We start from the raw sequence: 16874 nt of genomic DNA, 5'->3' as shown, positions 1-16874 counted from the left end.
ATTACTTCACTATATTTGTAGTTCTTAGTGGAGGTATTGCAGATGACTTTTGGATTTGTTTTACTGTTATTCTACTACTCCTGCTGTTAAGTTACGACTAATACCCCCCGGTTAATTGCTATTAGTAATCATCGCTTAATACTTTCATTATACGAATAATTTAATGTGCTGTATTCCTGTTATGTTGTTCATTCTGTACACATGGCATTTAACACACCCTCTTCCGGGACAGAGGATGTAGTCTGTAAATTTGTGATTTTGGACTGTAGAATATTTTTAGCTGACAAGGGTGTGCAAGATTAAAAAGCGAAGTCCAACCACAAATCCCATGGCAAATGAAACGTCTGCCTCTTTAGTGTCCACCATCACTTTTTGTCTATCCACTGCTACAAAAATGTCTGTGCTTTCACCCAGCTTTCCATCGTTGCTGCTCAGGACAATTATGGGTGTTGAGTTTGGTGGTTCCTGAAATAAACATTTGAAACTTAAAGCTGTTAGGTGATGGTGTAGTCAGGGATCACAAATGCACAAACATACAGCAGGTTTTATCCAACCTCATTCCACCATCTGGGAGCCAGGACAGCAAAGAGTCGCAATCTCGCTGAGTGCTTTTCTTTCAGAGAGGGAGTAACAAGCACCTTGGCAGATGCAGAGCGGAGTGTGCAGGTTGGGATGTAGGGTTTCACCATGTCCTGGATGTAGAGTGGACCCGATCCATTCACCAATGTTTTGAACTGGTAACCAGTGAATAGAACGGAGAAGTGGAGTAGTGTGGGAGAACTTCGGAAGGTTGAAGACCAGTCGAGCTGCTGCATTCTGGATGAGCTGCAGAGGTCGAATGGTGGTAGCAGTGAGACCTGCCAGGAGAGAGTTACAGTAGTCAAGGCTGGCGATGACAAGAGCCTGAATCAGTACCTGGGCTGCCTTTTGAGTGAGAAGGGGTCGTATTCTCCTGATGTTGTAGAGCGTGTACCTACAGGATTGTATTAATGCTGTGATGTTGGGAGTCAGGGAGAGTTGGCTGTCAAGTGTTACACGGAGGCTCCTAGAAGTCAGAGTGGGCGTTAACAGTCAGGTCCTGGGTCGGAGAGTCTTTTCAGAGGAAGAAAAGTAGTTCAGTCTAGTCAGGGTTGATCTTCAGGTGGTGATCGGACATCTGAGAGATGTCAGTCAGACAGGCAGAGATCCATGCCGCCACCTGAGTGTCTGAGTGAGGGAAGGACAGAATTAGTTGGGTGTCATCAGCGTAGCTGTGGTAGGAGAAACCATGCAAGCGTAGAGAGTTGGTGTAGATAGAGAAGAGGAGGGGGACCCAGGACGGAGCTCCGAGGAACTCCAGTAGTAAGAGGACAAGGTTCCGACACAGATCCTCTCCAGGTTACTCGGTAGGTGCGGCCATCAAGGTGGAATGAGAGAAGGGAGAGAGCAGAGCCTGAGACGCCAAATTCCTGAAGGGAGGAGATGAGGATCTGGTGGTTTACTGTGTCAAACGCTGCAGAAAGGTCCAGAAGGATGAGGACAGAGGAGAGAGAGGCTCTTGCAGCGTGGAGTTGCTCATAGACAGCAAGGAGAGCAGTCTCTGTGGAATGGCCGCCTTGAAGCCTGACTGGTGGGGGTCAAGGAGGTTGTTACGATGGAGATAGGAGGATAGATGGTTCAAGATTGCACGTTCAATAGTTTTGGACAGAAAGGGATGAAGAAATACCGGTCTGGGGTTGTTTTCTTCAGAAGGGTTGAGCGTGAGTTTCTTCACGAGTGGGTTAACTCTTGCCTCCTTCAGAGTGATGGGAAAACAGCCAGAAAACAGAGCATTGTTGATGAGACAGGTGAGGAGTGATAGATAGTAGAACATGGGATGCAAAGGGGTCGAGAGGGCAGGTGGTCGGACGGGCAGAGGTTACTAAGGTAAGAACTTAGGAGACAGGTGGGTGAAAGAGGGAAGCAAGGGCGATAGAGGTGAAGTCAGTGGCGTACCGGTGGAAGGAGGTGGGTTAGAGTAAGATGAGCGTATGTCAGCTATTCTTAAAAAAAATGTAAAAAAATGAGTTAAAGCTGCGAGCAGCGATGAACGCGCCTTCGCCTATCCTTGCATGTCGGGGGGGGGGGGGCAGAGGTCAGCAGGACACGCGGACAAAAGGAGAATAAGAGACAAAATAAATCACTCTTGGGGCTGGTATTCAAACCTGAGCCTGTGGTTTCATAAACGGAATCCACCAACACTAGGCTATTGCCGAGCTGCAAAAGATCTAAAAAAAGTAAATAAAATGTAGGATCACCTTCGTTCAGTCAAGGCAAAGGACAACAGCTAATCACACAACTTCTGCTTCATCAAGAAATATTAACCTATATTAACGGGTCTACTAATTGGCAGGCTTGTAGCTAACAACTTGGCTCTAGGCCCTCTTGCAATTGCGCAATCAAAACGTCACTCAAATAGGTTGAATCACCTCGATTCCGTCACGGCAGAGAATGCGATCTGGGGGGACTATTTATTTGCAGTTATTTAGCTATTCGTTTTTAAATGCTGTTTAATTCTTTTGGTTGATAAAATATTAAGACTAAGAATTTTCATAGTCAATTTAATACAAATTTTCGTCAAAATAGTTTTTGATGCAATAAATGTGAAGTGGAAAAAGGGAATATTCACACCAAAAAAATTATAACTGACTTCATGTTTGTTTTAGAGCAGTGTCCCCAGAGACTTATTTAAGTCTCCCTGTAATACATTTGTTCAAAAATCACCGTACTTGTAGGTCAAACAGGGTGTCGGCGCTGCTTTGTTGAAAACTTCCTGGGGGCTCTATGGTGGCAATTTTCCACTTTTGATGCAAAACTCCACATCAGGTATTAGGACAGTTTTTGAGTTGGCCGAGGCTCAGAAGATGTGATTGAACTTTCATGCGAAGATGGTGTCGTCATGGCAACAAAGTTTGTCAAAGACTCCCAATATTCACTCTGACCTATCATCACAGTCTTAAGGCTTATATTGACAGATTTGAAGTGGATCAGATTAAAGGGCTAGGAGATGGACATCCAACTGTAGACATTTTGCATTGACCTAAGCCAATAGGTGGCGCTATACTAAGTTATAACATTGTACATTTTGAAGAAAGTCGTCAATCGATCGAATTTAAACTCTGAGTTCGTTCGTTTGTAAATGAAAAAAAAGAAATGACAAGCAAAAATACAGCGAATCACTATAGCGCCCACTAATGTTCAAATATTCTGAAAATATTTGGGGATTTTCTAGGACTCAATGTGAACATGTCGTAAAGATTTGGTGAGGACAGGCCTTATACTTTTGAAGTTATAGGTCTTTCATTTCCAGGCCACAGCCCTTACAAACTTCATTGGTCCATAGGTTTATTGAAAAATTAGATAAACATTCAATATTTCAATAACTTTTGATGGCATTGAGCTCCAGGTTGTTCTGGCTGCACCACGTTACCAGGTGGTCAGACTCCCACCTGTAGGCAGACTCATCCCCACCAGAGATCAGTCCAGTGAGGGTGGTGTCACCCGCAAACTTCAGGAGCAGCTGTTGGTGTACAGGGAGAAGAGCAGAGGGGAAAGAATGGAGCCTTGGGGGGAACCGGTGCTGATGGACCGAGAGGCAGAGACGTGTTCCCCCAGCTTGACATGCTGCTTCCTGTCCGACAGAAAGTCAGTGATCCACTTGCAGGTGGAGTCGGGCACGTGCAGCTGAGAGAGTTTGTCCTGCAGCAGAGACGGGATGATGGTGTTGAAGGCAGAGCAGAAGTGCCCAAACGGGATCCTGGCGTAGGTTCCTGGGGAGTCCAGATGCTGGAGGATGAAGTCGAGGGCCATGTTGACAGCATAGTCTACAGACCTGTTGGCTCTGTAGGCAAACTGCAGGGGGTCCAGGAGGGGGTCGGTGAGGGACTTTAAGGTGGGACAGGACTAGCCGTTCAAAGGACTTCATGACTACAGAGGTAAGGGCAATGGGCCTGTAGTCATTCGGTACTTGTGGATGGCTGCAGAATCTGGGCCCAATCTGGCTTTATAGAAACGGCCCTATTCAGGCTAAGAAGTGACAGCAGGATTTATTGGCAGTCAGCACTGAAACCGGTTCTGGCCCATTAATGGCTGCCAAAGCTGGGCCAGATCTGGCATTACCGGATCAGACCTATTCAGACTGAGACATCTTGAGAGAAAGAAAATTGGTTGTCTGTCGGGTTGCTAAGGGACATAGACAGCAGATTTTTGTTTTTGAGAGTACAGTGTGCATTGTTCTCGAATCTAAGAATACCGTGGAAGGCAGCTTCGATGTTGTTGTCTCTTGTTTTTTAAGCTTTTAGCAGTTTTTAGCTCTCAGCTCTCTTGTTGTATTCACCAGGGGAAAACTTTAGAACGCTCATGCAAGCTTTCAACTTAACTTTGAAGAGCATTTAGCCCGCTAACCCCAGTGCTTCCAGGTTCGGGCCACAGCGGTTGGTCTGGCTGCCACATTGATAGTCAGCACAAGCAGACTGGTTTATCCTGCAGGGATCTTTCCATTTGGTTAGCAGACCTGTAAGGGTTGTCAGGCAAACAGGCTGGAAGCTCTCCAAACTACCAGCCTGCTAGTCTGAGGACCCTGCGGCCCATCTCAATCTTGCCTTCTTGTCAAGAAAGCCCACCTCATCTCCAAAGATCTGTTCCAGCCATTTCAATGAGGTTTATTTTATTACATCTTAAACAAATATTACATTGCATGCATGTAATAACATCCCTCAAAATCTCATATAAACCTACCCTATAAACCTAATATATGTAATTTGATCCATTTAACAGTGGATTTTCTACAAATTCACTGTAACATTTTGGTCTTTCTTATTTAAATAATGTGAAATATTATGTTATCATATTCTAACATATGAGATCATATATGTTATTTGGCATTTGTTTGTTTGTGGTTGCAAAAGAATGTTGCACAAAATAGAAACAATATGACCTTTCTTTGGCTTATGGTTTTCACCAAACAATGTGATCTTGACTGGCTTGATTTTGTAAGTAAACGAAGTGTGTTTTGTGACATGAAGAATATAGTCAACCCGAGTCTTAGCCGAGTCGGCAGTTAGGGCCGATGCTGGCCCCGGTTATTTTCGATTATGGCCCAGTGACGGCAGTGTTGTACAACTGAATCGGGCCAGTGTATTCAGCCCGATCCTGGGGCGTCATTCATCCCGAGTCTTAGACGAGCCGGCAACCAGACGGGGACCAACGTGTTTCTTTTGTAGTGCCGTGTTTGGGCCGATGCGGGACCAGTTTTTTTATTAAGACTGATTGTGACTGCAGTGTTGTACCTCGGATTCGGGCCAGTGTATTCGGCCTAATTCTGGGCCATCATGTATCCCGCGTCTCGGCAAACTGACTCGGCCCGATGTGTTTTTTCCGGCACGCCGAGCTCAAGCCAGTTCTGAGTCTTTCAACAGGGCTAGTAAATCAGCACATCTGGCTGATACAACTATAAAATAGCAAGGTGACCAGTAAAACTACAACAGATGACTACCCTTGGCTAATTAAAAAATAAACTTCAAGATGCGTTGGGGTACACATGTGGTACCCCAAATACCGTACTTCCCTCCGCCCAACTGCACCCTACCCTGGGTTGCACATGCTCCGCCTACATGGTGCTGTAAATGATGATATCATCCAGGTAGGCGGAACCCGGTCCATGAGTCGTCGAAAGGTGACCGGGGCACCAAGGGGAAGAATGGTGAATTGTCCGAAAATTATCCAGTCCATAGTGTAATGGTAAAATGTTATAACATTTATTATGTAACAATTATTACAACAATCTTATGCTAAAAGAGTGATTATTGTCTGTGTTGAATCAATGTGAGAAAAGGGAGACCCAAGAGTGGTCTTTTGCAGCTGTGAAGGAGGACAGTCAAACTGGCCTTCACCCGAATGCTCGAACAAAGGAACCCTGTTACTACCATCTTTGCCTTAATTCGTTTCCTGCTTGAATTGTAACTTTGAGTTTTAGGTTTCGGTCCCTCTCGTGGCTGCATACCACCAGAAATGACCTTCATGTGTGTGTATAAGAACTCAGCGTTTTCACTGCTCTGAGACGCCATCTCCACAGAGCACCGTGATATGTGCCTGTGTAGTTGACCTCCTGCTTGCAAGCAATAAATGGACTTTCTGCAACTTTAATCATTCATCAAGACTGTTTTATTAGACAAATCATTATCTTCTACCGAGCTTGTTGAAATATTCCACAACAATTGTCTTATCACTACCCATGTGGCCAGCCATCGGGTTATAGTGAGCCGCCTGGAAAATTATTTCCAAACGGATTTTTGGTACCAATAACTGCATTTTCCTTGCCTGTTTGAGCGTCACGACTCACTTTGTATAACCTGTCCTTAATCAATAAAGTGTGGGTATGACGCACCAGTTGACCATCAATTCTTAATACTTGGTCGAAGGCAAAGCGTAGAGTATCGTCGTGAGACTGTGGAGCACAACTCTGGAGCTGGCGGAGTCTCTATAGGTGGCTCCGTAGGTTCCCACTCCGTCTGCAGTGTCGACAACCCCGCATCACCGCTGAGCACAGCACCCGTCCTTGTCTGTCGTGAACGCACCCCCACGCACTGCCCTGCTAACTTATGAAACCCTGCCCAATGTGTCTCCAAGATTAGAAGGTGCGTAAGGCGGGAGCTAACCGCAACCTTCACTTTATGCTTTCCCCCCCAACTCTAATACTCCTGCCCAGAGAGTTGAGGAACTCTCTGTGAGTGGGGAAGAGTGCCGTGTCCGGCTAGGGTTGCGGGATCGGAAAACACGGGAAGGGCTACTGGCCGCGGGGCCCCGGTCTGCTGCAGGGGCCATGCTACCGCTGGAGGCCGATTGACCTCCCCCTGCCCGCCGGGATGAACCGGCAGGTGGTTCACGGCCAGGGTGATGGCGGCCTCCAGTGTCGTCGGATGGTGGTATCGGACCCACGCTGAAGTCCGGGGTGGCAGAGCCTCCAAGAGCTGCTTCACCACTACCTTCTCCACCACCGCTGGTGCGCTACCCACGCCACCCGGATGCAGCCATCTGCGCGAACACGAATGGGCAGTCCCCCGGGCCGAGCCTAGCCTCCCAAAAGGCCCTCCTGTGGTCTTTGGGGGACAGCCCTATCCAGTCCATGATGCCCCGCTTAACATCTGTGTAAACATGCCGGGCCCTGGTTGGCAGACCCCGTCTGCGTAATAATCATAATTTCATGGCCCTACGGTGGCCCTGAAGTGTCAAGCAACATTACAAAGAATGAAACACTTTTACAAAGCTCGAGACAAATTAACATTTTGGAAAACAAATTTACATCTTAGAAAACAAATTTACATCTTAGAAAACACATTTACATTTTCGAAAACAAATTTACATTTTCGAAAACAAATTAACAAGACGCTAAACACTTTTACCAATCCCGAAACAAATTAACAAAGGACAGATTCCTTACGGAAAGGGAATGTACCAAATACCGGAAGTGACGGAAGTGTTGAGCGCGGTGTTTTCATTGGTTCTTGAGTTTACGTTGACAAAGAAGTTAATGGCGACCGTCCGAACGTGGACTGCGGCCAAGGGATGGTTTGCCCGTTTTGTGGCAAACAAATGAACACCTTAACGCGGTTTTGCCATACGTGTGGTCGGTGTTTGGAATTTGGGACGCGGACCAGACCGAAACACCGGACATACTGCATCATTGCGTTCAGTATTTTAACGAGGGCCACTCGTACGCTGTAACCGTGGACATGATGTCAAGTCTACACGGTGTAAACGTCAGCTTGAGGACTCTTAAAAGTAAACTGAACGAAGCCGGGTTGTACCGCAGAAAGGGTTATTCCTCGCCAAACGCCGTCAGTAACGCCATCAGATCTGAACTCCGTGGACCTGGACAACTATTTGGTTACCGCACGATGTGGCAGGTACTTAAACAAAAGTACAATCTTCGAGTGAAGAGAGATGATGCGATGAATTTGCTCCGGGAGCTTAATCCTCGAGGGTGTGAGAGCAGAGCACGCAGAAGGTTTACAAGAAGAACCTACCACTCAATGGGACCAAACTATATGTGGCATGCAGATGGTTATGACAAACTTAAGCCATTCGGTTTGGCCATTTCGGGATGCATAGATGGATTTTCACGTAAAGGATTGTGGCTTGAATGTGGACCAACAAATAATAACCCAACAGTGATTGCTCACTATTTCATGTCATGTGTGCAAAACCTCGGTGTCATCCCCATGAGACTGCGGACTGATTGTGGCACTGAGAACGGCATAATGGCTGCAATTCAATGTACCCTACGCCACCATCACAGTGACTACTACTCTGGAGCGTCCAGCCACATGTACGGCTCATCTATAAATAACCAGCGTATTGAGTCCTAGTGGTCTATATTTAGAAAGGGAAGGTGAGTTGTCTTCATAAAGGGTCATTGCATCTTTTGGTCATTCAATTTTCTTCTCAGGAACGAGTAAAATAATGAGCAATAAAAATTTGTATGTAGCTATGAAATTATCAAAAAGGGAGGGGGTTTTGTAGTGGTGGAACACTGCTGTCTGAACACAATATTTATGAATCTGTCACCCAAAGCTTAATTGTTGAAGTAGGTCTGAAGTAAATTAAACAAAAATAGTAATCAGTATTTATTACACTTTTGTAGTTTAGAAAACAAAACTTGTTTAAGTCCTTGTTTCTTTATCAAAACAGTGATTCACAAAGGGATCCCATTTTGAGTCATGGATCACTTTCGAAATGTTAACCGTGAGAAGAGAACATGCTCACATACTGTAACATAAAAAAACATTGGCAACTGCACTTTAAAGTGCACCTTTAAGAAAGCACCTGGTCCCTACGGAAACCAAAACTTGAGCATGTCAAATTTGAAACCCATGTTTAGATTTGAAACCAAATCCTCCAAATGTTTCCAATAGAGACACAATTCCGATGGAATCATAATTTTTGTAACGATTCCAAGTAGGAATCGGTTCTCGATGCCCAACCCTGAGAAGACTTGGATGCCCAGGGTTGGGCATCGAGAACAGATTCCTACTTGGAGAAATTATGAAACATTTGGAGGATTTGGTTTCGAATCTGATCATGGGTTTCAAATTTGACATGCTCAAATTTTGGTTTCCGTAGGGACCAGGTGCTTGTGTTGCAGTAAGCTGTGCTCTAGTGTGGCTTTATTTTACGTTGAAAAAGCCTCATCAAACTGCAACCCACCTTTTGAATAAAAATAAAACTTTACTCTTATTTGTGAAATAATAATAATTTAACTCCACCACTCAAAGAATCATAATCGAGAATCAATACAAACCTGAATCAAATGGAAGAATCGGAATTGGAATCAGAATCGTTAAAATCTAAATGATGTCCAACCCTAACCTTTAACAACAACAACTTTTTCAGAGTCTTAACTCGAGAGGTCATCGATCATATACAGTACAGAAAAGGTGCGTCCAAACTTTTGGCCTGTACTCTAGCTTACAAACAGCCGAATCCTGGACTATTTGGTATTCCAAAGTCCATTTGTGACTTAAACAAAGTATGAGTCTAGGAGTGGTAATCTCAAGGAGTTTGAACATGTATTTGCCATTGGGAATGCAGAGTCATCCAGGAACTCTATTTTTGGCAGTGGTTCCAAGCCAGATGGGGGAAGTGAAGACAGCCCAGTAGCAAACATCAAAACATCTTCCACAGACACAGCAGCCTGGCCTTCTGCAAAGAAAAACCATTCAGATACATCACTGCCATGTGTTTTCTTAACTAGTGTTAAAAAAAAATATATTAAAAAAAAAACTAACAAACCTTCACAGTCAAGGAGATAGTCTGCCCAGTAGGCCATGGTTTGACTTTCTTTAAGTCTTCGATTACTCCCCGAAGGACTGAGGTCAGGTTTGAAGAGTCTCTCAAGTTCAAAAGCAGTGAGTCGCCTTTCAGAGTGGCACAGGACAGGGGCCAGCAAAGTAGGGTGTTGCTGTAGTGCAGTCAAAAACTCCAGGGTTAAAAGACCATCTCTGAATCTACAGTGTGAACACAAACATTGTTCCAATGCTTTGTAGTGCTAATTGAAGTTTAAATTATCTAAAGAAAACTATTGAATATTCTCTTCTCTACAATTACTATCCACCTTAATAAACATAGTTGAAAATTGATTTTAAAAACCCTATTTTTTGCATTTTCACAAGAAACGTTAATTGTTACAAGTATAACCCATAAAAACAAGACTGGAATGACACAGACTGCTTGGCTTGAGCACTCATACAATGCCTTCAGAAAGTCTACACACCCATTGCACTTTTTCACAACTGTTTCATTATAGATTCAATTTAAAATGGTAATATTCATCTTTTTCCTCATCAGCCTACACACAATACATAATGACAAAGCAAAAACTAGTTTTTAGAAATTGTAATTTAATAAAAATTAAAAAATGGAATATCACATTCGCACAAGTTAATTAACCATTTTCTCAGTACACTGTTTAAGCACCTTTGGAAGTAAGTCCAGCCTGGATTCCTCATGTATGAAGCTACAGGCTTTACACACAACATCACCACACTCTTTATATCTGACTTTCAGGGACATTTACAAGAGATACTATAACCTCTCTGCATATCAGGATCTCTATGAGAACTGAGGGCAGAAATATATCCAGATGTAAATGACACTGCTACAGTATGGAGCAGGTGGTTGGATGAACAGCAGCAAGTCATCAAGGGTTTGATGGATCAAGTGAGCCTCAAACCATCACTCTGCTGCCAGATGTGTAGCAGAGGTGGATGGATCACTTTAATTAAGGGGTAACTGGACTGATTTTCCTCTATGGAAGAGTCAGGAGGAGAAACCTGAGATCTAATTTCTGTTTTTGCTTTGTCATTATGATGTATTGAGTGTAGATTGATGAGGAAAAGGATTTATATATATATATTTTAAATTGAATCTATAAGGTGTGCAGACCTAATGAAGGCACTGTAGTTAGATACAGAATGAAGTGACATCACATATCCGTTGAAATACACAAAGGTACAAATCTGTTAATGACAAATTGATAACAGATAAACATGCTTGCATAAACCAAAGATGGGGACCATGAGGCATTTCAAACAAAAAATTCATACATAAATAAAAAAATCTTATCACTACAAATATCTTACCTGTCAATTACAGATGAGTTGCGGCCAATAATATACCACTGGAGGTAGTCTGACACGATTTCTTTCCTTTCTTCCACAGTAGCCACATGTCTCAGACAACCTGCTGTCTGTAACATTGTGCTGCGTCTCATCATACATTCTTGCAGAGCATCCAATGAAGCAGCATTCTCAATCTGAAAGACATGAAAATGGGCAAAAACACTTCTGTCAATAACTGTATGCACTGTATCTCCTTGCCTATTTCTTTAATAACGTACATAGCATGGTGTAATCTTACACTATCAAAAACTAATACATTAATTAAATAAATTCTGCTCGTGATATACGAAGTAAGTATTTTCTCAAAAACACTGCATGAAGTATGAAAAACTCAGCACTACCATACCCTTATGCTATTCTCACCTCTTGCAAAGCTTTACGTATTTCTTCATCAGTTATTAAATTATTTGTTGCTTTGAATGAAGGCTGCCCTGCAAGATAATGTACCAGATCTTCCGACAGGAAATGGGGTCCTGGACCTCCATGCCCAACTGACACAGCAATCATCTTTCCTGCCAAGTAGTATTCATCCTCCCTAACAGCTGTGAATGAATTCATATTGCAAAATTAAAACAAACAATGCATTACTGTATATACTGTAATATGCAAGCATATGTCATGTGATATATATATGGTCAATGAGCATTAACCAACCATTAGTAGCCTATAGTACACATCTATATGCATACCGTTTGCATTGTAGACCAAGAACCGATGTCCTTCTGGTCCATCAAAAATGGGCCGGTCTTTTAGGTGTTTCATTAGTAGAGTTAAAAACTCTCGTCTTGGCCCACCAGTGTCAATTCCCTCTTCCAGAACACCAGTATCGTCAGTAAATTTCACCAGCATGTCACAGGTTTCAGAGTATGTTGTACGCTTGAAACCTCTGACTGCCCCGTCCCAAACATTAGCCCTTGAAATGTTAAACCTGCTGATTTTTTATGATCAATAGGGAGCGACAGGTTTGCTACGATGTCAGGTAAAGCAATGTCCGTCTCCTCCCTGTAATAACAAAAAGAGAATTAATTTGTAGATAATCCATATATACCAGAACTATTGTACAGTAAGTAACTGGAGTGCTATATTCAAAAGCTGTCATATTACGTTGCTGTGTGTTGGAAATTCTTCACATTGACAGCAACCGGCAGAAATTGCCATTTCTATGTTAAAACATCTTACAAACAAAAATGTCTTCCCCATGTAATCAATTCAATCAATTAAATAAATTTAAATTATGTTTATTATTATATTATCTTTTCTTTATTTTTTTTTTATTTACCTGTAGCAAGATGTTTTTTCTGGATTTGTTTCAGGTGGATCCAGATCCTCAGCATCAGATATTACAATCTGAAAAAGAGATTAAAATGTCTGAAACAACAACACTGGAAGCAAGAAATGTCATCCTGGCATAGTCTGCCTTATTACCTGTCCTGGCTGAATTGTTGATTGTCCTGGTGCATCTCTGAAACATGATAAATCATATTAAAATGATTAGCGCCATGATAAAGGGTATAATGCAGTTTTGAGTAGCATGTGGTAGTAGAGGAAACAGAAAGATATATAAAAAATATATATATTTGGAGCGCTTCCTGGACTCAAATCTGCGTTTGTTCGAGTTTTTTTTAATGGAAAAGGTATAAAATAACAGAAAGCTCAAACTAATATTTTTAAACTATTAAAATGCTTGTATTGCAAGTGGCCAAGACATACAGAACCAATTTGAAAGAACTCTAATGCGTTTTGGCATCCAGCCTTCGTCAGCAAGTCGAACGATTGAAATGAGAGACAATGGGACTTTTCTAGTGTCCTGTCAAGATCGGCTGATGCAGGTGGCAGGCAGGACTCAAACGCAGAGTTTTCCAAAAAAAGCCAGTGTTCTTTAATCTTCAAAAATCAAGACGTGCACCAACGACGAGTTACAAAGACATTAGACAATGACGCGACAAAGGACAACTGGCACACAGGGCTTAAATACACAAGGGAGGTGCAGGTGATTGGACACAGGTGGAAGCAATCAGGCAATCACAGGACAGGAAGTGAAGTTACCCAGAGACACAAGACACAAGAAAGCTACAAAATAAGACAAGCAGACCCAAACCGTGACAGTGTCCAAGGTGTTCTGGGCTAGAGTGGGTGTTGTAGACATCTTAAAACCAGTAGGTGTCCTTCAGGCCTACATTAGTCAAATCATGTAAACATTATGTATACAGCCACGTTTCCTATTTGTTGATTACCACAAGAAAAAGGCCAGTGTCTCTCATTACATCTATTTGACTCCCTGACAAAGGCTAGATGCCGGAAGATTCGATTAGTTGGTTTTGGATGACCGTGCCACTTCAGTAAAGGCCTATAGTACCTGTAGGATCGACAATGATATGGGACATATGAATGGACAGTGTATACCCCCCACTTCCTTCTCACATGTTTTTTTTAATGGTTTGGTTAATTTGTGTTCATTCAACGGCAAGAGCAACTGTATTTCAGTAGCTTTATTCTGTAAAGCTCTGCTCACACCAGCAGCTGTGGGTCCTTTAGGTACAGAGCGAGGGGGCACCTCAGTCAGTTACAGAAACAGCCGATAGCATGTAGCAACGTTGAGTTTATGTGCAGCAAAATAAATATATGTATAGTGTGTATGTGAATAAGTAGTGAAACATCTGCTAGTAGTTTAATCAGAGTTAAATAAAAAAAATGTGAAATTGCACTTCACCTGGTAGAGAAAGCACTGTATCCCAACAAAATATGAATTATTATTACACGTTACATTACTTTGTGTCCAAGTGTGCAACACCTACCTTTCATCTTCCAGCTTGTGTTTGGGAGTGCTTAGATTTTGTGGTTCAAAAATCTGAGAGGAAACGGATAAAATGATCAACAAATTTCAACAGGTTCCATTACCACATTCAGTATATATCAATGCTGAATGGTTGTCTGTGTTACTGTATAATAGTAACTGCCACTTTTTACAAGCCACTAAAATATTGACCAGGACATTGATTTCATGCTAAAATCCAATGTACATCTAATTAATAATGATATGAAAATGAATAGATAAACATAAATATGAAAAAAAAAAGAAATAACTGATGTACCAAAGTTTCAGCACGATTGAATTCAGCTCTGCTCCTTGTTGTGATGACAATTTCAGAATCAGAGTCTGAGGTATCATCCACTGAAAAAAATCAACAACCATTATCTATCCTATCCGAGTATCTGAATATGTAAAAATATTGAATCATGAGATCCACTAACCTCTTTTATAGTGTTTTTCTAGGCAAATGAAAAAAGTGATCCTGGAAAATGCCTTTCCTATTTCCTTTTTATATTCTGCCAATTTGAATGGCCTTTCTGACCCAGGCACATGGACCACCTCTGAGCAGTCTGGATACAAAAGGACATATGGTCCTTCCTGCATGTCCTTGTTAAATGTTCTCATTTTCTGGACAGCTTGTTTCAGGAGATCAGGTGCTTCTACCTCTGGGTCTGTAATTAACGGTAGTGTTTTCCCTCTTAGAGGTTTTAAATCAGTTCCATTTGGCACCATCAATCCTACGTTTATCTGGTAAAATAATAAAGATATAATTAATGTATACATAGGTAAAATAAATATACAAACACACAAATACATATAGAGCATTGCAAAATTGTATAGGACGGTCAGTACAACTTACCTGGACGTGTTTTCTTTCTTTAGACATAAGTCTTCCTTTTGGCCCAAAGTTAAAAGACTGTCGTTCTTTTGACTTCAAGCTTCTGTACTCCATGAACTGTTTGAATGATGTGCATGGTTGTTCTGCTGAAATGGAGTTCCGTTTCAAAACAGAAAGTTAGAAGCCGCTCAAAAAATCACTAGCGTTACTGACTTTTATTCACATGTCCTTAGATAGTTAGCGTTGGTTTTGCTAAACTTACTTTGCATAGCAGTGTCCGGCTGTCGAGACGTCCCCTGTGTTGCCAATGTTTCCGTCTGGTCCGCGTCTTTTAAAAATTCCAAACACCGACCACACGTATGGCAAAACCGCGTTAAGGTGTTCATTTGTTTGCCACAAAACGGGCAAAACATCCCTTGGCCGCAGTCCACGTTCGGACGGTCGCCATTAACTTCTTTGTCAACATAAACTCAAGAACCAATGAAAACACCGCGCTCAACACTTCCGTCACTTCCGCTATTTGGTACATTCCCTTTCCGTAAGGAATCTGTCCTTTGTTAATTTGTTTTGGGATTGGTAAAAGTGTTTAGCGTCTTGTTAATTTGTTTTCGAAAATGTAAATTTGTTTTCTAAGATGTAAATTTGTTTTATAAAATGTCAATATGTTTTCTAAAATGTTAATTTGTCTCGAGCTTTGTAAAAGTGTTTCATTCTTTGTAATGTTGCTTGACACTTCAAGGCCACCGTATGGCCCAGATCATGGTAGTTTTACTTTAAGCAAAAAAGGCTCCTGAGGAAACGCTATTTTCAAGCCAAACACTGAGCTTACTAACATTGAGGCTGGACTGTTGAGGGCACATTAAAAACATCTATTTCATTTAATTTTGAAATCGCAAATTACAAATTTGCCTCAGAGGGCTTTATAGTCCCTCACCCTCACATCAGGACAGGAAAAACTCACCAAAAAATGAAAATCCTTCTATGGGGAAAATAGGGAAGAAACCTTAGGGAGAACGTCAAAAGGGGACGTCAGAGGGACCCCTCTCCCAGGAAGGACGGATGTCATGTGTACATAATGAACAATGTAAAAGATGTACAATACACTAAATTCCTACTGCCAGTCAATCCTAACTGAATTCCCTCTGCTCACTCCTTCCAAACAACACTCCCAAACAAGAGCTCTAAAGTCACTCCCCTCTCATGCAGGCACTGTAGTAGTACTTTAGGAGCAACAAAAGAAGTCTTGTGTGGGTTGATGTGCTTTTGAGAAAGTCACTGCTCCCTCAGACTTATTGTAGTGGCCGGTCGAGGGTCTCAATATGTGGGAGAAGTAGTTTTGTTTGGAAAAAGGAAAGCATAGGGTAAAAATATTTCGTGTGTATTCGTTGGCAGGAGAGCAGGAGAAGAAATATGTCCCTTGTCCCTCTCGGGAGCACTGATCCTTCAAGGATGCTGCGTTAAGAGTTTTTTGAAACAAGTGGTCAGAAAGTGCTTTGAATTGCTTGAACTTAACGGGGGACTGCGTTGGCTGCTGTGAAAGGAACAGAAGGTATCTTAGGGGAGTGTGACAGATGCGCCTTTCACCATCACATGCATGCAGTCTGCCGGAGGTCAAAGAATCAGAGGTTAAAGGTCAACCCGTCTGCACTATGGATGGCACTGCTAGTGCACTGCTATTAGTGAGGCCGCATTAGTATGATGTGGACTAAATACACATGGTAGCAAAGTTTGCGTTCCCGCACACACACACGCACATACCCAGGTAAAAGCAACACTAATGTAATCTCTAATGACTCTGCATTAAGAATGAAATATTTATTCAAGGAGAATAACATTCAGCACTGAGGCCTTTTCCCCCCAGGAAATGGATCCTCTCTTCACCTCTGCATGTGTGTGAGTTATTATTATGTGCATTAATGGCTTGTTGTGAGATGCAAGCAGAGCATGTCTTTGCGCACATACACAGAGACCTGCATGTTGGGAGGGGTAAATAATAAGTCCTATTTTTAGAGGTCTGCTCCAATTTGTG

The 16874-nt window shown here is 42.3% G+C and overlaps 1 protein-coding gene across 1 annotated transcript; it reads right to left on the bottom strand.

The window, feature by feature from the left end:
- Positions 1 to 7509: 7509 nt before the first annotated feature.
- On the bottom strand, positions 7510 to 15339 carry LOC119210667 (G2/M phase-specific E3 ubiquitin-protein ligase-like). The gene is given in 13 exon segments (XM_062560723.1): positions 7510 to 9717; positions 9808 to 10022; positions 11157 to 11329; positions 11559 to 11737; positions 11885 to 12136; positions 12139 to 12197; positions 12475 to 12542; positions 12621 to 12657; positions 13991 to 14043; positions 14288 to 14367; positions 14448 to 14754; positions 14867 to 14991; positions 15108 to 15339. Coding segments are annotated over 13 exon segments (1881 nt in total). The 5' UTR covers positions 15259 to 15339; the 3' UTR covers positions 7510 to 9535.
- Between the last annotated feature and the right edge of the window lie 1535 nt (positions 15340 to 16874).

The sequence above is a fragment of the Pungitius pungitius genome, chromosome 2 (assembly GCF_949316345.1).
Source record: "Pungitius pungitius chromosome 2, fPunPun2.1, whole genome shotgun sequence".
NCBI classification, from domain to species: Eukaryota; Metazoa; Chordata; class Actinopteri; order Perciformes; family Gasterosteidae; genus Pungitius; species Pungitius pungitius.
Note: the sequence above shows the minus strand (reverse complement) of the source record. Positions and strands in the feature narration are given on the sequence as shown.